Consider the following 23,924-nt stretch of genomic DNA (forward strand, 5'->3'; position numbering starts at 1 on the left):
AACCTGATTCTCTTGTATCATCTTTGGGGCTTGTTTTTCTTTGAACAGTTTTCCACTTGTTCCTTAATTCACTCTGGACCTCACTGCTCTGTAGATCTTGCTCCACCCTGGGCCTTTCTCTATCGTAGGTCTCCTTACTCTGTCGAGTTTGCTCCATCCTGAGCCTTGCTCCATTCTGGAGCTCACTGCTCTGTAGATTTTGCTCCATCCTGGGCCTTGCTCCATTCTGGAGCTCACTGCTCTGTAGATTTTGCTCCATTCTGGAGCTCACTGCTCTGTAGATTTTGCTCCATTCTGGAGCTCACTGCCCTGTAGATCTTGCTCCATCCTGGGTCTTTCTCTATCCTAGGTCTCCCTACTCTGTAGATTTTGCTCCATCCTGGGCCTTGCTCCATTCTGGAGCTCACTGCTCTGTAGATCTTGCTCCATCCTGGGCCTTTCTGTGTCCTAAGTCTCCCTACTCTGTAGATCTTGCTCCATCTTGAGCCTTGCTCTGTCCTAGGTCTCACTGCTCTGTGTAGGTGTTGATGAATGGTGGGACTTGCTCTATCCTGTGTAGATGGATGTGTGTATGTATGTAGAATCCTGGGCAAGCTCAGAAAGTAAGAAGCAGAAATCACTTCCCTTATCCTTTAGATTCATTCAAACTCTATCTCACATTCTTTCAGCCATACATTTTCACTTACCCCAACTCTTTTACAGTCCCTCATACACACTTACCCTCACCCTCCCTCACATCATTTCATTCATTCCCGCGTCTCACATATTCTTACCCAGACACACATCCACTTGCTTGGACCAATTTCCATACATACCCTTAGACATCCACTCTTACTCAGATAACTAGATTCACCTGGCCATGTTCACTAAAGCACAGACACATATTCTCACCCTCGGGGACCCTTGCACATTCTTGCATACATGTTTGGATTTTCTCACCCACTTATAATTGTCAGACCCAATTTAACACAGCTCTAGAGCACTGCCTGGTAGAATGGAAAATGTGTTGTGATTTGATCTCAGTATTCTTTTAAGCAGGTATTGTGAGGATGACAGGGGCCGTGCACAGTCACCATTGAAAAACGACAGGCCTTCAGGTTAAATCACCTCAATCAAAATACATTAGATATATCCTTTCTGCGTTGTCCATTGAGTTGTTTGTGATTTCAAGGTTCCTGCAAAGATTTTTGAAGGACTGCATTTTTCTCTGTGAGATTTATTTTATCTATTGATGGATGAGTCATCATGTTGCAGGCTCCATCTGGGCTTGGGAGTGCTGCAAGGGACGAGGTGCTTCATTTAATGCTGAATCAAAGGGATTGCAAAGGATGTGATTGTTGCTGAGGACCAAGGACGCCAGGACCTTTGTTGAAGGATGGTGGGAGTGGGAGGCGAGAGGGAAGGAGAGAGGTAGGAATTTCTTATTCTTTTCTAAGGTTGAGAGTTGCAGGTACAGCCAGCATTCATCACCATAACTAATTGTCAACAAGGCTTGTTAGTCATGGGTAAAGCCCCGTTTGATGTGTGGGGTCCTCCTGGAATAATTTTGCCTCCACTCCAATCACTCAACTTCACATAAATCCACAGCCAGTGTTAACCAGTGAACACAGAGACGATGGTTGAATATGTTTGCTGTCAGTCATTGCAAACCCTTGTAATTGCACTCCAGAAACTTGACTACTCCATTAAGTCAACTACACCACCCCCCCCCCCCCCCGGGGTGCAGGGAAAAGTGGGAAGTGGGAATTTGACAGGTTTAGCATCCACTTATCTCATAGTCATAGAGAAGCAGAGCACAGAAACAAGCCCTTTGGCCCATCTAGTCCATGACAAAGCCATTTAAACTGCCTACTCCTATCGACCCACACCAGGCCCATAGCCCTCCATACCCCTACCATCCATGTACCTATCCAAGCTTTGCTTAAATGTTGAAACTGAGCTCGTGAACACCTCTTGTGCTGGTAGCTCGTTCCTCACCCTAATGACCCTCCAAGTGAAGATGGTTCCCCTTAAACTTTTTACCTTTCATCCTTAGCCCATGACCTCTGGCTGTAGTCCCACCCAACCTCAGTGGAAAAAGCCTGCTTGCATTTACCCTAACTATACCCCTCATAACTTTGTATACCCTTATCAAATCCCCCCTCAATCTTCTACGATTTAAAGAATGAAGTTCTAACCTATTGAATCTTTCCTTATAACTCAGGTCTTTCAGATCCGGCTACACCTTTGTAAATTTTCTCTGTACTTTTTTCAACCTTGTTCACATCTTTCCTGTTGGTAGGTGACCAGAACTGCACACAATACTCCAAATTAGGCCTCACCGCCATTTTATACAACTTCAACATAACGTCCCATCTCCTGTACTCAGTAAATTGATTTATGAAGGCCATTGTGCCCAAAGCTTTGTTTATGACCCCACCAACATTTGACACCATTTTCAATGAATTATGGACCTGTATTCCCAGATCTCTTTGATCTACCACACTCCTCTGTACCCTGCTGTTCACTGGGTAAGACCTGCCCTGACTGGTCCTACCAAAGTGCAGGACCTTGCAGTTGTCTGCATTAAATTCCATCCGTCATTTTTCAGCCCATTTTTCCAGCTGATGCAGATCCCTCTGCAAGCCATGATAGACTTCCTTGCTGTCTACTACATCCCAGTCTTGGTGTCGTCTGCAAATTTGCTGATCCAGTTAACTACATTATCATCCAGATATTTGATACAGATGACAAACAACAAAGGATTCAGCACTGATTCCTGTGATACACCACTACTCACAGGCCTCCAGTCAGTGAGGCAACCGTTTATTACCACTCTCTAGATTCTTAATGGAAATTTATACACTAGTAATATATTAGTTGCTTCTATGCCAAAACCTAGGCTGGTGAGGTATCCACAATACCCGCCAAAAGAACATCGGCAGGTATCCTGACCTCTGCAAGAGACTGGCAGCTGTTGGTGGACCTCGAAAGGCAGCTGAAGTTCCCCAACCATATCAGCCACCACTCTGCGACCAGATGTTGTCCTTGTGTCTGAGTCTACGAAACAGGTGGTGATGCTGGAGCTGACAGTCCCATGGGAAGATCGCTTGGAAGAGGCCTTTGAAAGGAAGCTATCAAAGTATGCAGGACTGGTCAGCAACTGCCAGCAGGCTGGATGGAGAGCGAGGTGTCTCCCAGTGGAAGTTGGTTTCAGGGGATTTGCAGCCCATTTCTTAGCCAGAACCTACAGCAATTTGGGCATCAAGGGAGAGAGGAAGAGGAGGGCCATCCGCAGTACCACCGATGCGGCAGAGAGGGCCTCAAGGTGGCTGTGGCTCAAGAGAGGAGAGCCATGGAGTCATGTGTAGCTAGCCATCTGAACACAAGCTGGGGTCTGATCAGCCCTGGCTGGGTCATCTGGAGAAGGGTGTATAATGTTGAAAGACCCGAAACACCCGATGATTCCAGGAACATCACTGATGATGTGTCCAGAAGCATCAGTAGATGTATGCACACAGCGGTGCTCATGTGAGGAACTGTACCGGAATTGGGGCACTACTAGTACCTGGCTCTGAGTGAGACCAATCCTGCCCAGGAGGATGTGTGAGTATCTAGAACCAAGGGCATGGTTTCAGTGTAAAGGGTCACCAGGTAGGACAGAGATGAATAACTACTGCTCTCAGAGAGTGGTAAATCACTGCAACGCTCTGCCCAAGTGCGCTGTGCCCGTATGGTTAAGATCTTCCAGCACACCTGTCAAAATGCAAAAAAATGGCTTGGTAACAAGATGGCTGCAAAGAACTTAATTGCTCAGATTCATTTTTGGAAACAAGCATTGCTGGATTTGGTTTCTAGGCATAAGCTGCACCAGATGTCAGTGGAAAAATCCTTGAGGAACAGTAGCAATCTTGTCATCAAGTTTAATTTTACAGAGAAGGACTGAGAACAATCATAAGGGTATTTTTAATTGGAGGGGTGAACTTCATTGGAACGAGAGGGGATCTGGCCAGTGTGAAGTGGGTCCCTGTATTCGTAGCTAGAAATGCAACAGAATGATGAGATACGTTTCAGGTAAAACCCTGGGCACGTTCCAATGAGGGGAAAAGGCAGGGAACCAACTCAGCGTTCCACGGATGACAGGCAAGAGAAACAATGTGATGACAGACAAGAGTGTATGTATGACACGTGTCTGGTGACTAATTCCACTGAGAACCAGGCTGAATATAGTTAGCTGAGAGGGAAAATGTGAGGGAGATTAAGGCAAAGTATGGGGATCAAAACTAATATAATATAAAACATTAACATAAAGAGTAACCCAAAAATATCCCCCAGGCATGTGAATATTAGGCAGATAATTAGAAGAGTCATGGGACCAATTAGGAACAGCCAGGGTAATTTATGCTTCAGACCCCTGAGTGCTGATGAACTGCTCTTTATCAAGGAAAAGAACACTGCCATGGTGTTGATTAAAGTGGAAGAAGCAGAATTTAATGGATGTGCTGAAGATTTATGAGGAATATCTATTAGAAAGGCCAGCCTTGCCTAAACTAAATAAGTCATGTGATCTGGATAGGACGCATCCCAGCTTGTTGAAGGAAGCAGGATGGAGATTGGAGGAGTTGCCATGTTCTTTCACTCTTAGTCGAGTTTGAGGAGATGCCAGAGGTCGGGTAAATGTATTGCCCTTTTTAGAAAGAGGAGTCAGAATATGCCTTAGAAATTACAGGCCAGTCTGTGGTGGCAAAGAATCTAAATATTGTCATGGGCGCCATGGTGGCGTAGCAGTTAACACAATGCTATTGGGGTGTCAGAGTTCCGAGTTCAGTTCTGACATCATCTGTAAGGGGTTTGTACGTCCTCCCTGTGGAATGTGTGTATTTTCTCCGGGTGCTCCGATTTCCTCACATAGTCCAAAGGCACACCGGCTAGCGGGTTAATTGGTCATTGTAAATTGTCTTACTGCCCCTTACACCACTGGTGTTTAGGGCAGCAGTGAAAGTCCTCCATCTCTGCCGGTGTTCAGGGCTTCCTTCACCATATCGGTAGCTTCCTCTCGGTTTTCACTACTGTCAGTCACACAAGTCCAGGGACGAGACTCAGGAATCCCGTCGCATTCAGATGCAGAAAGATTCTTCACTGCTGTCTCTGTAACAGTTTTGTTTCACCAGTGAAGGTGGTTACTCCTGAGATGAACTCCTGAACCTGGAGGATCAGTGGACCTCTCTTAGTCTGGCCTCTACCCTTTGACCTGCTAGGTGTGGGCAACCCTACCAAGAGCCAAAGCATAAAGCCCTGACTCCAGCTAACGTAGTTCTCTGGGTCATTGAGGCACGCAAGCCTCCAAACCCTACAACAAGGTTGTGGTCCTCTCGGAGGGTACCATGATTAGGCTAGGGTGAAATCAGGGTGATGCACCATCAGTAACTCACTACATCCATACTACATCCTGGAGACTGAGAGGCCGGGCTCAGGCCTTGATCGCCTTTACACAGGGGTCTGTGGGAGGAGCCACAGGAGCAGTCAGCAGGGGGCGTGTCCAGGCAGGTATATGTAGTTCACCACACAGGGGTTGCTGGGTGGGGTGGCACAAAGGGTCAGAGGGGCCTGTTACACACTGCATCTCAATCAATAAATAACAAAATAAGATCACAGAGTGAAAAGATAAACACTTGGAATAGTTTGAGCTAATCAATGAGAAGCAGTGTGGATTAATGCAGATGTGAATTTGCTGAAGGGGTTAATATTGTGCATGACTATACTGCAAAGGGCAGAATTAGATGATGTTGTATTTGAGTGTGTCTAATGATTGTTGTGACGACTCTGGTGTGGTAGTGTAGTGGGTAGTGCTTGTTGCTCTTTCAGTTTCTACCACTGGGTAGCTGGCTCACAAAAAGGAGAACTGAGTGTGTAAGTTTTCCCTGCCAGTACATAGCCTCACCAACAACAAGCTTCGCAGTGCCTCCTCCCTGGAAACTGAACTCCTTTCAGAATCAGGCTGAACTACAGGGAGGAAGCCTGTCCCCTGCACACGTAGCACGCAGGCCCATCGGTGTGTGGACACATCCTGCTGTTCGTGCACCAGATTCCCAGCTGTGGATAAGTAGCCCCAGTGCCTTGTGGGCAGCCTCAGGAGAGGCAAAGGGTACGGGAGTAAACCCAGACACAAGATTTGGACTGGAGCCCCTAAGGTAGCCGGTCATCATTGAGCATTGTTCCGGCAGCTCCCGCGGCCAAGCTGGTGCCAAACGTACTGCTTTGCTTTCCTTTGGCCTACACCGGAGAGGCCGAGAGGGCATCCCAGGACCTCCATGCCTTGTCTCCCAGGCTTTCCATGGTCCTTCAAGACAGACAGATGCCACCGGCACTTGAGATAGTACATTGTGACTTAAAAAAAACACAAAAGAATGAATGTCCCACAAAAAGGGAAAATATACCACAAAGTGAGTACACGGCAGAAAAGTGAACATATATTGACAGATGATATATGGTACAGAGGGTGACTATGCAACAGGAGAACACCGTACAATGAACATTGTGCAGGAGAATGAACATGAGGTACAGGTAAATCTATGGCTAGCATGCTGGATGTGCTTCAGGTAGGAGAATATACAGTGGAAGATTGGATATACGCAGAGAGATGGATTGAGCTGTAAGAGGCTGAATGTACTACTAACAGTAAATGTGGTGCAGGGAGAGTGAACATACTGCCAGGGGGTTAAAATATAGTGGAGACAGAACGTAGAACACGGAAATCTACAAGACCTTGCAGGCCTTTTGGCCCACAGTGTTGTGCCGGCTGTGTAAGCTAGTAGATATTCTGCAGGCAGATCAACCTTCTGCACGGGGGGGGGGGGGGGGGGGGGGAAGGGGGGGCATTGGGAACAGGTGGATGAACATACCACAGGATCAGCGGTCTCAGCCCCAAAACATTGTGTGTCCATTTCCCTCCACAGATACTGCCTGACCCACTCTTAGCAGTAATGTTGTTTATAATGCAAAAACAAATGACATATTGAATGGAGTTTGAATAAGCTTGATATGCTGCAGGATAGAGCCTTAGACAGGTGGAGAATATTTATAATGCAGGGAGGATAAAACTACTGAAAGTGACTGCCCATGACTCAGTGTGGCATTTGAATTTGACACAAAGAACTCCAGTGAAGCTGAAGTTATTGTTTCTCAATGCACCATTAGTGGATGTCACTTCTATTTCCACCATCTGTGATATTCTGCCTTTCATAGTTCCCAAATCTACTTTTGCTTCTTTCTTTAACTGCCCTTATTCATGTTCCTAGACCCCACCAAAATCAGCAAAGTTATCAGGACAATCTGGGTCCCCACCCTAGCACTACTGTTGCCAGACTTATAATATTACACATGCACTATTTTACACATACTCTGCCATATCCACATTTACACTCCCTTTGTCCTTCCCGCCCATCCCCTGCAGCTTCAAACACAATTATTTTTTCACTTTCCCATTTTTGATCAAGGACATTCAACTTGAAATTGGTATTAGTATCGATTGATTGTCATATGTGTAACCCTCTTGCTGTGGCTCATAATAAACCAGGCTCATCAGCCAACTCTGGCTAACAGCCACGTGACTCAGCATTGCATGGGCAACAGTGAGAAAGCCACCTTCATAAGCAGCACGTGTCTAGGGTTGTATGATTTGGGTTCAGCCAAACGAGAAAGTTGGGATAAGGGAATGGAGATTATGGTGACTACTGTGCAAATGCTGCCTCATGCAAAGTTATCACTCAACAGGATATAACAGACTGTACACTGGCATAAAATTGAAGTGGAAGTATATTTTAGATATTTCAAATTTAACAAACAGTTAATGGACAAAAGAAAAAGTGCCCATTACAATTAAACCAGTCTAAATGTGCACATGAACGTTGGAGCTCATTTCTGGAGTGGCCAGGATGTGTCACTTTGATTACTTGCACGCTGAACCCACGTTCTGCATGTAGGGGAACCAACCACAGTTTGAACTTCTCTCGAAGACCATCTCGAACGAACTGGCTAACTCAGGAGTATTGGCATTCCCTGCTTGGAGCCATTGATCTGTACTAAGCACTTCTTACAACGGCGTCTGTCCTTCGAGCGGTATTCAGCAAGTGTCTTCCCTTGTGCTCCGCTTTGTACCTCCTACAAACAAAGAACCAAAACCAGCCCACTGTCCTTCAGAAATTTGATCCTGCCCAGCTCTCCCAAATTGTTCCATGACATCACACTGGAATGAATGTTACAGCATGTTACCATGATAAACCCACTCAGCTGACACAACATTCCAAAGCTGAGCAAACGACTTAGAAACCAAAACACTGGTCTATGAAGCTTAATTAATAGAACACACTGTGTTTAGCAGAAAAGTAGCTGAAACAAAATACCTACCAGCATAGCAGTAGGAATACAATAAAGCATATTCTTAACAAGGGCATTACACATGTACCAAGATAAACTCAGTGGCTGTTGTGTATTTCAGTAGTATTTGAGAAATCTTGTAAGTATATTGTTTGATTGAGCATTCCTGTTTGTTTAAATAATTCATTACAGGTTAATATGTAAAAATAAATGAACTGCATAAGTCAGACACTCCCATGTCATATATGCGCTTCTCGCTAAAAGTGAAAATGAAGTACGTGACTTATCTCCCAGCAGTTAGTTTTTATGTTTTGGAGCTACAGTGGCCATTTTGCTAGGTACACCTTCTCATTAATGTAAATATCTAATCAGCCAATTAGGTAGCAGGAACTCGATGCGTAAAAGCATGCAGCCACAGTCAAGGGATTCATTTGGGCCCACGAAGCACAGTGATCCTGTTGCAACTGTGTGGATTCGGATAGAGGGTTTCGGTCGAGGTTTGTGGGGTAGAGGTGTCCGGAAGCGATGAGGAAGATGGAGGCAGTGAATGGGAGGTGGTACTGGGTGATAAGAGTTGTGTGGAGGAAGGCAAATGGTAGGTTTCTGAGGAACGGAAAAATAAGGGGAGAATTGAGGATTGTAGTGGCTTGTCAACCAGTGACGAAGGCAGTAGACGGGGTTCAGTTGTTGCTCAGGCCAAACATCAGAATGGGGAAGCGACAATAGCCATGGATTGTTTATTGCAGACCGGGTTGTTTGACCGCTGATCTCCTGGGATTTTCATGCTCAATGGTCTCCAGGGTTTACAGAGAATGGAGTAAGGGCAAAGACATCCAGAGAGCGGCAGTTCTGTGGGCGAAAATGCCTGTTGATTAGAGAGGTCAGGGAGACTGGTTAGACTGGTTCAAGCCGGCAGTAACTCAGCTCACCATGCGTTACAATGGTGATGTGCAGAAGAGCATCTCTGAACACACAACACATTGAATCCCAAAGTGGATGAGCCACAGGAGCGGAAAGGCCACATCACGTTCCACACCTTTACCTAGTAAAGTGGCTACTGAGCGTACAGTGAAAAACTTGTTTTGCATACCATTTATAGAGATCAGATCGTTACACAATGCACTGAGGTTAAAGTAAGGTTAAAACAATAACAATGCAAAATAAAGTGTAAATTCTACCATAAAAGTGCAGTGTTGTGCAGGTAAACAAATGGACACCTGGCCTCACAATCTACCTTGGTCCATCTTATGGTACAACAGTGGGATAGAAAATATCTTTGAGCCTGGGTGCTACGTGCTTTCAGGTTTTCTCTTCCTCTGCCCAGTGGGACAGGAGACAAGGGAGAATGTCTGAGGTGGGTGGAGTCTTTGATTATGCTGGCTGCTTTATTGAGGCAACAAGAAAAGTAGAGAGAGTTTGTAGAGGGGAGGCCGAGCTGGTTGTTGAACCTTTTTCTCTCTCCACACATGCCGCCTGACCTGCTGAGTATTTTCAGCATGGTCAGAACAGTTATGTGGTCAGATAGCATCTGCAGAAAGAGATGCAGATAATGTTTCAGGTCAGGGACCTTATCCGAATCTTCTGGCAGTTTCCGTCTTTGTTTAAAATTCTCAGCCTTGTTTTCAAAATCCTTCATAGTTTCATGCTCTTTGTCTCTGTAATCTCTTTCAACTCTATAATCCTCTGAAATCTCTGAGGTTCTCTTGCTTATCCTGAAATTTAAAGACTCCTGCACTGGTGACAGTGCCTTCAGCTGCTAAGGCCTAACCTCCCTGAACCCCTCTGTCACACCATCTTCCATTAAGGCATGTTCTAAAACCTACTGCTCATTCTAATGTCTTATAGACCAATAACTGTTCATGGAGCAGTAGAGACATTATACAATATTAGATATATTTTACACTTGCAAGTAATTGTTTATTTACCTGTTTTAGAATCGATTTGACAATATCAAATGCCTGCTTGTGAGTTAAAAGTCAAGAGTGAAATGGAGTTATAGAATGCTGCAGATGCTGGAATCTGGAACGAAAAACAAGCTGCTGAAAGCCCTAATCCTGAAGCACAGTCCTCACTCAAAACATCAGCCATCTCTTCCCCTCCACAGATGCTGCTTGACTCAGTGAGTTTGCCCAGCAGTTTGTTTCCAGCTTTTAAAAAAATCGATAATATTATTTGCAGGGATGACATTTCCCGGTGTGAAGATGTGTAACAGGGCTAAAACTGACTGTAGGGTCCAGGATTTGTAGAAATAAACCCAAGTAAGTCAGAGCAAATCCAGCTGCTGTTGTTCTGCTGTAGGTTTACAGTGATTAAATGTTTACAAATCCTATTTATTCTGATCAACAAAGGAAATACTGTAAACTCAAACTTGGCTGAAATCTGCTTTGAAGAGGGTGCAGGAGGGGCTCACCGGGATGCTGCCTGGTTTAGACGGCATGTGCTATCACGAGAGGCTAAATTGCAAACATCAGGAGCTGTAATCTGTAAACAAACTGCGCAAATGCAGATAATAAATAAATGTCAGGCATGAAATAACAAGATAAAGGTGTCGTTATCCCCTTTTATTCAAGAGTCTGATGGTTGAGGGGTAGGAACTGCTCTTGGAGCCGGTGATGTGAGTCCTGAGGCCCCTGTACTTCAGCAGCAGCACTCTGTTTACAGTTACTGTTCTACAGATTTGCTGAGTATGGCTGCAGATGAAGAATCCCAGGTTGTGTGTGGTGACACATATGTACTTTGTTAATAAATTTTACTTTGAACTTTGAGTTGCTTTCTCTGGAGCACCGGAGTCTGAGGGGGGATCTGATAGAGGTTTAAAAGATTACGAGAGGCTTAGATAGAGTAGGCAGGGAGAATCTTTGTCCCAGGGTGGAAGTGTCTAATACCAGAGGGCATGCATTGAAGATGAGAGGGGAAGGGTTCAAGGGCAATGTGAGGGGTAAGTTTTTCTTACTCAGAGAGTGGTGGACGCCTGGAATGCACTGCCTGGTATGGTGGGAGAGGCAAATACATTAGAGGCTTTGAAGAGACATTTAGATAGGCACATTGGATAAAAGGGAGATGGAAGGGTACATTGTGGACCGAATGGCCTGTTCCTGCGCTGTTCTCTGATAAAGAGAAGCCTAGGCTGTCACCTATCGAAAGTATTGCAGTGTTTCTGACTACTTTACACGAGTCTGAACAATAACGGAGCCTTTGCACACAGTGTTACTATTAAAAGAGCCTTTGCCATTTGCATCCGTTGATGTTAAGGAGCTGCTCTTCAATATTGCCTCATCAGTGCAATGCCTCAGACCAGACTCTCCAATTATTGCTGAGTAATGAGCGGATTAAAATGTCTTCCCAAGAACAGCTCAGTAACCTCTGCAGCCTTACAAGAAGAGAATCTTTCTAATTGGCTACGGGCGTCCATTTTCACTAGTGGGAATAACAAGCAATTACTGAATGACCCAGAGCATATTTAAATAGCAGGGCTAGCGGGCTGAACCCCAGCCATTCTCGTCTTCCTCTGCAAGGTGGAGAGGAGTCTTGCGGTTATTGGGGTTCCGCGAATCATGCTGATAATAGCGAGATCCCCTCCAACTCACTTGGAGCCAAACCTCCAATGGTTTGTATTGTATTTTGAATTCGGAGAGTCGTCACCTCACCCGACCAGGAAGTTGCAACTGGTCGGCCGGTTTGCTGGAGTGCCCAGTGCACCTTAATGCTGCGCGTTTCCCTTTAGTGAGTTTACCTGTCTTGGAGAGGGCCGAGTCTGGCCAACCAGCGAGCGGCTGGTCCTGTCCAGGCACCACGTTCTGGGAAACGAACTGAGCATCAGGGTGCTGGCTTCCTTCCAGAGCTAGTTGGGAAACAACTCCAATTCTTGTCCTTGACCCTCAGTCCCCCAGTCTGAGTTATGCTGCCGCAAGTTAACAGGAACCTCCGCTCAGAACCGCATTTAACTCTTTCACACCAGAAATAAACGCGTGGCCTTTCTCCGAAATAAAACACGGCCAAGTGCTTAAAAATCCCAAATCCGTTTGTGTCAAGATATCCATAGGCGAAGTGTAGGCACCCTTGAACCATCGTGGAAGTGTAAAGAGAATTTGCTTGATAGCTTCAAAAATGGCCGGTCCTCAAAGAGTTAAATGACAGTAGTTTTTTTTCAAAAGTAATGTTAATCGTTTATTTGTTCACCAGAATCCTTCGGAGTTTTTTTTGATGAAATGCTTTGAGCAAAGTTATGGGTTATTGGGAGTAAACTGTGACCTTACGGACTATTTATGATCTGAACTCAAACTGGAGATGTACGCATTCTGGACCTTAAGAGTTGGACAAACATCAAGGGGAAGTTTCACTTCCTGATGGCACTTACATAGAAAGAGGGTGGTTCGGAGATTGTTGCCGAGTGCAGTGTGTTCGGGGGGGGGGGTGAGTTTTCCTCCTAGGGCAGATTGCAGAAGGGTCTGGGAGACTTCAACTGCCCTCAGCTCTGGGCAATGGAAATACTTCTGATCACGGTGTTCGCCGACTAGTGGGAAGAGTGCGGCGCGTGTCCCCATCTCCTGCGAGCACCTGGGAAACTGAGCAGGAACCTCGCTCACTCACGGCGGGACGGCATTTTGAGGGAAAGCCGGTGAGACCGACTCTGCGTGAGGCGAGTTGACATCCGGGAGCCGGGAGGCTGATGTTTCACGGTACAGAGTGCCCGGGTGGACGTCATTCTACGGACTCTCGGTTGCTTAACACTGTGAATATGGGAATGTATGAGTTGGAACATCAACCGGGTACACTTTTGCCTGTCTGACTGCAACCACAACAGAGGAACTTAGATATATGGGAAAGAGAGAGAGAAAGAGAGAAATTCTGAAAATTTCAAAGAACCCCATATACTACAGTCGAAAACTTCTGCTTTTGGTGATCAAAATCAATACGAAATAGAAAGGACTGTGTGATTAGCGAGCCCCTGCATTCAAGTCACAGCGTGCGATTTCCCCCACACTGTGCCATTTGCTCGTAGCAGATCCTTGCTATCCTGACTGAATGGAAGGGACTTTAAGACCACAGCGCTCCCTGGCAGAGCCCCCTCTCCCACAGGTCCAGTTCCAGAGCCGTTTGGGGGTCACAGAGGCTCGGAAAGAGGTCGAGGGTGAGGCATTTTTCCCCAGTTCCTCAGACTCGTCCAACTGGGATCCGTTCCGCCCGAGGCTGTATGGAATCGGGCCCCTGTCTCCACGATGCTCCCCGCGGAATTCACCTCGGCTTTTCCGCAAATTGCGCCTGAATAAGAACATTCGAGAACACCGTCGGCACTCCAGCGTCCAGTCTTGGTAAGGGTTTCATGCGCTGACCGCCAAGTGTGAGCTCTGAACCTGGCTTCAGTTGTTTCCTCCGCCTCTTGTGGTGTTGGTGAGGTTGAACCCGCAGGTTTCCCCTACTGTATGTACATTCCCTTCCCCAGCTAACAGCCACTTCAACATGGGAACCTGGTCCTGCCTCTAGCCAGTATTTGCCCTTCCTTCAAAGAGTGAGTGACCCGAGTCATGAGGAAAGGTTGAGCAGAGGAGGAGTTGACCTCTGCAATTGAAAGGGGCTGCCACACAAAGGATCTGATTATGGGCCACACACAGAATGCTGGAGGAATCCATCAACTCAGGCAGCCTCTAGGAAGAGGAATAAACAGTCAACATTTCAAGCCAAGACCCTTCATTAAGACTTGCCTGAAACTTCAATTGTTTATTCGCCTCCATAGATGCAGGCCTGACATGCCGAGTTCCTCCAGCGTTTTGTGTATGTTGCTCAAAATTTCCAGCATCTGCAGAATCTCTTGTGTTTATCCATTGTGAGCCCAAACTGCTGGCTGGCTGTACCCTCTGAAATGGGAGAGAGAAACATAGAGAGAGAAACAGTTTTAACACTTCAGGGTTACTTTTTGTGATTGAACATGTATCAAAATTTCAAATGGAAAGCTTTCAAAGAACGAAAGGAATTAATTATATCTGCTGCAGGTCCAGTATCTGAACAACTTATATCGGGTACAGGTTCAGCACCAGGGGAAAATTCAAGTGTTCCTGCCTCACTAAAAGATACCAGAACATATGGTATGGCAAAGAAAATGTGCTGCTTGGTGGCCTCAGAGCAGTATTCCAGAGTTTGGGACAATGATGGGCAACATTCCTACATTTAAGGCAGTATTCCAGACACTAGGGCGGAGATGGACAATATTCCCATCTGTGCAATGGTAAGAGATATTCCACAGTCTGGGACAGTGACGGACAATATTCCTGAGGCGGCTGCCATAATAGTCGATCTTCAGGACCTACAGCGGTAACAGGATATCTGGGGCTGTAACACTGATATTCTAGAGTCGAGTGCTGCATTGGACAATGTACCAGAGCAATTAACAGGTGATGTTCTAGTGCAGGGGTGCCTAACCTAGGATCTATGGACCCCGTGGTCAAAGGTAGGGGTCCATGGCATGAACAAGGTTGGGAACCCCTGCAGTGTGGGGTAGGGATAGATAATATTCTAGTGTCTGGGGTAGGTAATGTTCTGAAGTCTGAGCAATGATAGTTGATATTGGGGTGATATCCAGAGACAGGCTGATGGAGAGAGGAGGTGGGACCTGACTCTTCACTCATGCTCAACGTCTGTATCTTTGACCAGGGATAGAACTCTGTTGGCACCGAGGGTAGAGCAGACTGAGGCCGATGCCATCAGACTTTCTGCTGATTAACTGGAGGTCACTGGGAAGTGGAGGAAGAAGAGGGAGGTTGTCGGTGCAAGTGGGGAATGGATCTGGGTGTCCTCAGCATACCTGTAAAAGCTGACGGGCACCATGCAGTAGGTGTGTGAGGTGATCATTGAAGCTACAGATCAATTTATTTTACTTACTTACAGCCTGTTATGCTGCTGGCGTTTAAGGCAGCAATGAAAGTCCTCCATCCCGGTCTGTGTACAAGGATTCTTCATTGCTGTTTCTATAACAATTGTTTTCTGACCAGTCAGGGTTGTTAGCTCTGAGCTGAACCCCTGAACCTGGAGGACTGGTGGCCACTCAAAGTCTGGTCTCTACCCTTTGACCTGTTTGGCATGAGTGACCCTACCAGAAGCCAAAGCACAAGACCCTCACACCGGCCAACGTACCTCTCTGGGTCATTGAGGCACACAAGCCTCCAAACCCTATGACAAGGTTGTGGTGCTCTTAGAGTAAAGTGATTAATCACAAGGGGAAGAATTTTCAACCTGCTTTCCCAGAGAGTCATACACTAGAGAAACAGGTCCTTCAGCCCATCATATTCATGCTCACCATCAATTACCCATCTCACCAGGTTTAATATCACTGGCATGTGTCATGAAATTTGTTAACTCTGCAGCAACAGCACAATGCAATACATAATAATAGAGAAAAACTATGAATCACATTATTATATATAGTTAAATTAAATAAGTAATATAGAAATAAAAAAGTAGAGAGGTAGTGTTTATGGTTTCAATGTCCATTCAGAAATCAGATGGCAGAGAGGAAGAAACTGTTCCTGAATCGTTGAGTTGTTTTCACACTTCTGTACCTCCTTTCTGATGGTAGCAATGAGAACAAGGCATGACCTGGGTGATTGGGGGGTCTTTAATGATGGACGCCGCCTTTTTGAGGCATCACTCCTTGAAGATGTCCTGGACACAATGGAGGCTAGTACCCATAATGGAACTCACTAAGTTTACAACTCTCTGCAGCTTACTTCAATCCTTGGAATCTATATTAATTCCAAGAGATGATGAGGGAGCTACAGACAGCATTAAATATATTCCTCACTGAGTACATTACTGGAAGAATATCACTCTGTCAGAAGGACAGTAACAAGAGAGCATCTCTCTCTCTCAAAACCATTAGTGGGTGCATTGTGCTGTGTTGGAGGTTGTACAGAGGGAATACCAGTGTTAGGGTGGTTGACAAAGGGGCGCAGTAGGCAGTACTGTTACTGTATAGCTCCAGTGACCCAAGTTCAATCTTGATTTCCAGCGCTCTGTGTGTGTATAATTTCCATGTTTTCCCTGTGGCAGTATTGGTCTCTCCAGCTGCTCCAGTCCCCTCCCTCATCCCAAAGACATGCTGTTAAGTTAATTAGCCATTGTAAGTTACTCCCAGTGCAGGTGAATGATAGAAGAGTCATAAGACCATAAGATATGGGAGCAGAATTAGGCTATTTTACCCATCGAGTCTACTCCACCATTTCATTGTGGCTGATCCATTCTCCCACTCAGCCCCAATCTCCTGTTTTTATCCTTTCATGCCCTAACTAATCAAGAACTATCAATCTCTGACTTAAACATACCCAGTGGCTTGGCTTCCATGGCCACCTGTGGCAATGAATTCCGCAGATTTACCACTCCCTGGCTAAAGAAACTCCTCCTCATCTCCGTTCTAAAAGAACACTGCTCTACTCTGGGGCTTAGACTCCCCCACCATAGGAAACGTCCTCTCCACATCCACATCAGGAGGAAGATGTTGGGAATATCAAGGGAAAAGGTCACAGAGAAATTCGTGGGGAATTGGACTGTGATTAGATTGCTCTAGGACTCATTGGGGTATGTGCTTGAGGCAATACTGATGGAGCATTGTTCTGGTGGAAGAGATTATCAAAGAAATTCTTCTCTGTCAAAGGCAGTTTTGAGAGTTTCAGCAATACTGATGATGTGCCTCTCTCCTGGAGGAAGTACTGAGGAGAACCCCCATGGTGGAGTGACACCAGGGAAACACTGGCTCAGTCGCTTTACAACACAGTGATCACCGGTCAGAGTTCGATTCCTGCCACAGTCTGTAAGAAGTTTGTATGCTCTCCTGGTGACTGCGTGGGTTTCCTCCGGGTGCTCCGGTTTCCTCCCACAGTCCAGAAAGGTGCGCGGTTAGGGCTAGTGAGTTGCGGGCATTTTGTGTTGGCGTGATGACACTTGCAGGTTGCCCCAGCACAATCCTCGGACTGGGTTGGTCTGTGACATAAAAGGTTTCATTTCGATGCATGCTTTGATGCCCGCGTGACAAATAAAGCTAATCTAATCTTTAAAATTAGAGGAACATGCACAAAATGCTGCAGGAACTCAGCAAGTCAGGCAGCTTCTATGGAAAGAAATAAACAGTTGACGTTTCAGACCGAGACCCTTCATCAGGACTGGAAAAGAAAGGGGGAGATGCCGGGGAGGTGAAGGAGGTCAAGCTAGAAGGTGATAGGTGAAGCTAGTTGGGTGGGGAAGGGGCAAATTAAGAAGCTGGAAGGTAATTGGTGGAAAAAGCAAAAGGGCTGGAGAAGAAAGACGTACAAAAAAGCTGGATGAACTCAGCAGGTCAGGCAGCAGCCGTTGAATGAAGCAGTCAATGTTTTGGGTCAAGACCCTTCGTCAGGACTAAAGAAAGAGGGGGCAGGGGCCCTATAAAGAAGGTGGGGGGAGGGTGGAAAATGTCCTCTTTCTTTAAGAATCGTGGTTTCCCTTCTGCTGTCATCAATGATGCCCTCACCCGCATCTCCTCCATTTCCTGCACTTTGGCCCTCACCCCATCCTTCCGACACCACAACAGGGACCATGTCCCCCTTGTCCTCACCTATCACTCCACCAGCCTCTGGATCCAGCATACTATCCTCTGCAACTTCCGCCACCTTCAACAGGACCCCACTACTAAGCACATCTTTCCATATCTACCCCTCTCTGCTTTTCACAGGGATCATTCCCTCCGCGATTGCCTGGTCCACACGTCCCTCCCCACAGATCTCCCACCTGGTACTTATCCCTGCAAGCGTAAGTGCTACACCTGTCCCCACACCTCCTCTCTTACCACCATTCAGGGCCCCAAACAGTTCTTCCAGGTGAGGCAACTGTGAGTCTACTGGGGTAATCTATTGCATTCGGTGCTCCCAGTGCAGCCTCCTCGACATCGGCAAGACCCGACACAGATTGGGGGACCGCTTCGTCGAGCAACTACGCTCCGTCCGCCACAACAGACAGGATCTCCCGGTTGCCACCCACTTCAACTCTCCTTCACATTCCCATTCGGATATGTCCATACATGGCCTCCTCTACTGCCATGATGAGGCCAAACTTCGGTTGGAGGAACAATCTCATATACCGCCTGGGTGGTCTCCAGCCCCATTGTATGAACATCGAATTCTCCAACTTCCAGTAATTCCCTCCCTCTCCCTTCCCCCATCCCACCTTTACTCTGTCTCCTCTTCTAGCTGCCTATCACCTCTCATGACTCTGCATTCTTCTACTACCCATACTGCTTTCCCCTTAAATTCCTTCTTTACCTCTTCTGCCTATCCCCTCCCTGCTTCCCCTCCCCCACCCCTTGATCTTTCCTCTGACTGGTTTTCCACCCACCCCCCACCTTCTTTATAGGACCCCTGCCCCCTCCTTCTTTAGTCCTGACGAAGGGTCTCGACCCGAAACGTTGACTGCTTCTTTCAATGGATGCTGCCCGACCTGCTGATTTCATCCAGCTGTTTTGTACATCTCGATTTGACCACAGCATCTGCAGTGTACTTTGTGTTTACTTGGAGAAGAAAGAATCTGCTAAGAGGAGTGTTGACCATAGGAGAATGGGAAGGAGGAGGGGCACCAGGGAGGTAGTTAATAGGCGGGTGAGAAGAAGAGGTAAGAAGCTGGAGCAGGGAATTGAAGAAGAGGGAAGGAGATTGGGGAAAACAGAATTACTGGGAGTTGGAGAAATCAATGTTTATCCCATCAGGTTGGAGGCTGCATTGATGGAAAATGAGGTGTGCTGAGACTAGTCTGGTTGTGGCAGAAGGCAGAGGTTAAAATCAAAGGTTTTGTGCTCTAGATGGGATCTTGTCCCAAATGCATCTGCTCTTCCAAGTGTTAATGATCCCAGCGTGTTTCTGTTATGCCTGTACCCAGATCAGGAGAAAGTAATTCACTGGACGTTCAGGTTCCGGCTCTGCACAAACTGCAGACTGCACTGAATATTTTTTCCAGGATGTTTGAGCAGTTTCTGGTGATTTAATTTGGAACCACTGCTGCAGCAGTCCATGTTTCATCCTTATTTGTAGATTTGTTCCGCAGTGACTGAATAGGATCTCTGGTCAGTCTAAATCCTGAGCTTCCAACTGTAAATATACTGAGAACAGACCTAAATCATTTTGATGAGTCACAGGACTCAGTAACACTGGGTCTGAGAGCTTCTCTCACTCTCGCATCAGACAGAAGAGACTGTGAATTGCTCACTCCCATACACGAGAGACTGAAAAACAGTTTATTTTACCCCAAAAAGCGGGAGAACACGGAACATTGGGAAGAGCGGGTCGGCTGTTGGGGTTCTGTGCTCAGCAAATGGTGTGCTCCGTCTCTTTCTCTCTCTCATTGGTGGGGGAGAGTTTGCTGCTGATTCACGAGTTGGAGAACTTGGGGGTGGGGGGGAATAGTGATGCGGCAGACTTTAACACCACGATTCAGCAAGTTGTTTTGTTATGTCTCCCCTCTTGCTTGTGAAAGGGTGACACCTCTGTCTATTGGGAAGAGAGAGAGAGAGCCTGTGGTATGTCAAATTGTCAGGTGAACGATTAGATTATAGATCATGGTCTTTCTTGGGGCTTTGCTAGTGCTTGGTGGGTGGAGGGTGCTGATGCTTTTATTTTTGCAGAGGGAGGGTCATTAATGCTGTTTGTGCATGGGAGGGTAGCAGGGGGATTTGGGGTTCTAGCGTTTTCACTGTCACTCATTCTTTGGGGCACTCTTCTGTTTTTGTGGATGTCTGCGAAGAACAAGAATTTCAGGATGTGTATTGTATACATTTCTCTAATATTAACTGGAACCATTGAATGGGGGAATTAAACTACATCTCTCAGACCGAAGGGCCTGAGGTTGATTCCCTCTACCAAACAGGAAGGACTGAGAGTATGTCTCACTCTAGGTGGGAGGTACAAAGAATGACTCCCATTCCACACTGGTGAGGCTTAGTGAATCCCACTCCACAAGCAGAGATTGGGAGCGATTGCTACTCCTGATCAGGAGAGACAGAGAGTGACTCCCACTTCAGTAGGGACTGAGATCAACAGTGATTACCAAAGCCGCACCTCCAGACAAGTGAGCATCTTGTGTCCAGCACTGGCGCTGGGGAACCCTTGCATTGACCTTCACAGTGACCCTCGATATAGAGGATATCACAGCCTCCTGCTCCTTCCTTCACACAGATCCTCAGGTCTGAGCTTATCATTCCACAAACCCCATCGTCATCCATTTACCAACTAATTCCTGTCACCTTCATGAATCATAAGACCACTAGACATAGAAGTAGAATTAGGCCACTGCCTATCATGTCGGCTCTGCCATTCCATCATGGCTGATTTATTTTCCCTCTCAACCCCATTCTGCTGTCTTCTCCCCATATCTTTTGATGCACTTATTAATCAGCAACTTATCAACCTCCACTTTAAATATAACCAATGACTTGGCCTCCACAGACCTCTGTGGCAATGAATTCCACAGATTCACCACTCCCTGCTGAATAGATTCCTACTCATCTCTGTTCTAAAGGGACGTTCTTCTATTTAGAGGCTGTGCCCTCTGGCCCTGAACTCTCCCACTGCGGAAAACATCCTATCCATGTCCACTCCATCTACATCTTTCAATATTCAATAGGTTTCAATGAGATCCCCCCACAGTCATTTTTCTAAACTTCAGGGAGTACAAGCCCAGAGCCCCTCATATATTAACCTTTTCATTATATTAATCTGCCCTGGACTCTCTTCAATGTCAGCATATCCTTTCTTAGATATGAGGCCCAAAACATTCCAAATCTCACTGAGAAGATAAGTAGCTTCAACCCATCTCCTCCAAAGCCACTCTCTCCACCATAGCCCACCTCACCCTCATGCACCTTCCTCCCTGGAGCTGTGTGTGTCTGTGTGAGTGTGTAGGACAGGTAATGCCAAGGGAGGGGAACTGGACTTTCCAGATTGTTGTAACCAGTCACCTAAGGCACACAATCAATAATCTTACAAATCAGGAATCTTGCCCTACTGGTAAATCAATCCCACCCTTGGGCACTCGGATCTGGTAAATTTATAAAATGTTTGTTGTGTGTACCAACTTACAGTGAAAATTTTTGTTTTGCATGCCATATATACAGATCATTTCATCACATCTTTGAGATAGGACAAGGGAAAAGCATAACAGAGTGCAGAGTAAAATGTTACAGTTACAGAGTAAGTGCAGACAATAAAGGACAAGGCCATAACGAAGTAGATTGTGATGTCAAGAATCCATCTGGGGTACCATTCAGTAATCTTACAACAGTGGGACCGAAGCTGAGCTTCAGTCTGAATGTATCAACTTTCAGGCTTTACATGTTCTGCCTGATAGGAGGGAGGGAAAGAGAGAATGTAGGGGATAGATAGGAGGGATGATTGCGTTGGCTGCTTTGCTGAGGCAAGAGTCTATGGAGGGGAGTCCGAGTTCTGTGCTGTGCTGTGCTGTGTCTACAACTCCCTACAGTTTCTTGTGGCCTTGGCAGAGCAGTTGCCATACCAAGCCGTTAGGCATCCAGAGGGCATGCTTTCTCTGCTGCATCTGTTAAAACTGGTGAGAGTCAAAGGAGATGGGCCAGACTTCTTTAGCTTCCTGAGCAAGTCGAGGCACAGGCCCACTTTCTTGGCCTTTGTGTCCACGACAGGCTCACTGCCAGGAACTCGAAGCTCGCAACAGTCTTGACCTCAGCTATGTTGATGTAAACAGGAGCATGGGCACTGCACCTCTCCCTCAGGTCAAAAAGCAGTCTTCTTTTGTTTTGCTGACAAAGATTTTTGTCATGACACCATGCTACTGGGCTCCCTATCTCCCTCCTGTACTCTGACTCATTATAATTAGAGATTCGGCCCACTACAGCAGCATGCTTGCAGATGGAGTCAGAGCAGAATCTATCCACGCAGTCATGAATGACAATTGAGGTGCTACTACCTCTCCTTACTGACTGCTGTCTGTTGGTCAGGAAGTCAAGCGAAGAATTTGCATATAGTTGGAATTTCAGTATTGAAGGCAGAGCTGTAAGTAAATACAGTAACTTCTTAATAGTAAGTATACCATTTTGGACACTGTTGTGGAGGATTACCACCCAGGGGAATGCCACAGGGTCCGGGTTACGGGCACTGAGCACGGTTCCATGGTGCAGAAGGGAAAGAGGGAGAAGAGGAGAACAGTAGTGATAGGGGACTCAATAGTCAGAGGAACAGACGGGAGATTCTGTGCACATGAATGGGACACCTGGATGGTATGTTGTCTCCCAGGAACCAGGGTCAGGGGTGTCTCGGATTGCATCAATAGCATTTTGGAGAGCGGGGGGAGAGTAGCTGGATGCCTTGGTACATATTGGTACCAATGACATAGGAAGGAAAAGCAAAGAGGTCCTGAAGAGAGTTTAGAGAGTTAGGCAGAAAGCTGAGAAGCAGGACCTCCTGTGTAGTAATTTCTGGATGTTACCTCTGCCACATGCTAGTGAAGGTAGAAACAGGATGATTTAGCAGATAAATGCATGGCTGAGAACTTGGTGCAGGGGGCAGGGCTTCAGGTTCTTGGATCATTGGAATCTCTTCTGGCGGAGGTATGACCTGTACTAAAGGGACCAATTGCACCTGAACCTGAGGGAACCAATATTCTCATGGGAAGGTTTGTTAGAGCTGTTGGGGAGGGGTTGAACTAATTTGACGGGGATGGGAACCAGAGTGAAGGGACTCAGGATAGGACGGATGGTAAAAAAGCATATAGTCAGACTGTCAGGAAGGGCAGGCAGATGATAGAACAACATTGTAGCCAGCAGAGTGACTATCAGTGTATTAGAGATGCAGAATCAAAAAAGGTAGCAAATACAGCACTCAAAGTGTTATATCTCAATGTATGAAGTATAAGAAATAAGGTGGATGATCTTGTTGTACTTTTACAGATTGTCGGGTATGATGTTGTGGCCATCACTGAATCTTGGCTTAAGGATGGTTGTAGTTGGGAACTGAATGTCCAAGATTACACATTGTATTGGAGGGACAGGAAGGTAGGCAGAGGGGGTGGTGTGGCTCTGCTGGTAAAGAATAGCATCAAATCATTAGAAAGATGTGACATAGGATCGGAAGATGTTGAATCCTTGTGAGTTGAGTTAGAAGGGTAAAAGGACCCTTCTGGCAGTTACAGTATATACAGGCCTCCAAACAATGGCTGGGATGTTGACTACAGATTACAATGGGAAATAGAAAAGGTGTGTCAAAAGGGCAATGTTATGATAGTCATAGGAGATTTTAACATTCAGGTAGATTGGGAAAATCATGTTGGTAATCGATCTCTAAGAGTGAACTTGTTGAATGCCTACAAGAGCAGTTTGTTGTTGAGGCTACCAGGGAATCAGTTACACTGGATTGGGTGTTATGTGGTGGACCAGAGGTGATTAGGGAGCTTAAGGTAAAGGAGCCCTCAGGAGACGGTGATCACAGTATGATTGAGTTTACCTTTGAAATTTGATAGGGAGAAAGTAAAGTCTGATGCAGTAGTATTTCAGTGGAGTAAAGGAAATTACAGTGGTACGAGAGAGGAATAGG

The 23,924-nt window shown here is 46.2% G+C and overlaps 1 protein-coding gene and 1 long non-coding RNA gene across 6 annotated transcripts in view; one reads left to right on the forward strand and one right to left on the reverse strand.

Moving 5' to 3' along the window:
• LOC132406487 (cAMP-specific 3',5'-cyclic phosphodiesterase 4B-like) overlaps window positions 1-23,924 on the forward strand; it is a 311,131-nt gene that overhangs the window by 154,168 nt on the left and 133,039 nt on the right. The window contains exon 2 of one of the 5 annotated variants that reach the window (XM_059992228.1): window positions 10,290-10,474. The exons of 2 other annotated variants lie outside the window; for them this stretch is intronic. In XM_059992228.1, coding sequence (XP_059848211.1) covers window positions 10,356-10,474 — 119 coding nt within the window. In that variant the 5' untranslated portion in view covers window positions 10,290-10,355. Of the gene's footprint in view, window positions 1-10,289; window positions 10,475-12,797; window positions 13,668-14,482; window positions 14,579-23,924 lie in introns of those variants that run through there. 2 more of the 5 variants (XM_059992225.1, XM_059992229.1) reach the window with 2 other exon arrangements.
• LOC132406488 (uncharacterized) lies at window positions 7,777-12,626 on the reverse strand. Its single transcript, XR_009516178.1, has 2 exons — window positions 12,089-12,626; window positions 7,777-9,220 (listed from the first exon to the last, which is right to left on the reverse strand). It is a non-coding gene; the product is annotated as an uncharacterized LOC132406488 (long non-coding RNA).

Source organism: Hypanus sabinus, chromosome 16, assembly GCF_030144855.1.
Source record: "Hypanus sabinus isolate sHypSab1 chromosome 16, sHypSab1.hap1, whole genome shotgun sequence".
NCBI lineage: Eukaryota > Metazoa > Chordata > Chondrichthyes > Myliobatiformes > Dasyatidae > Hypanus > Hypanus sabinus.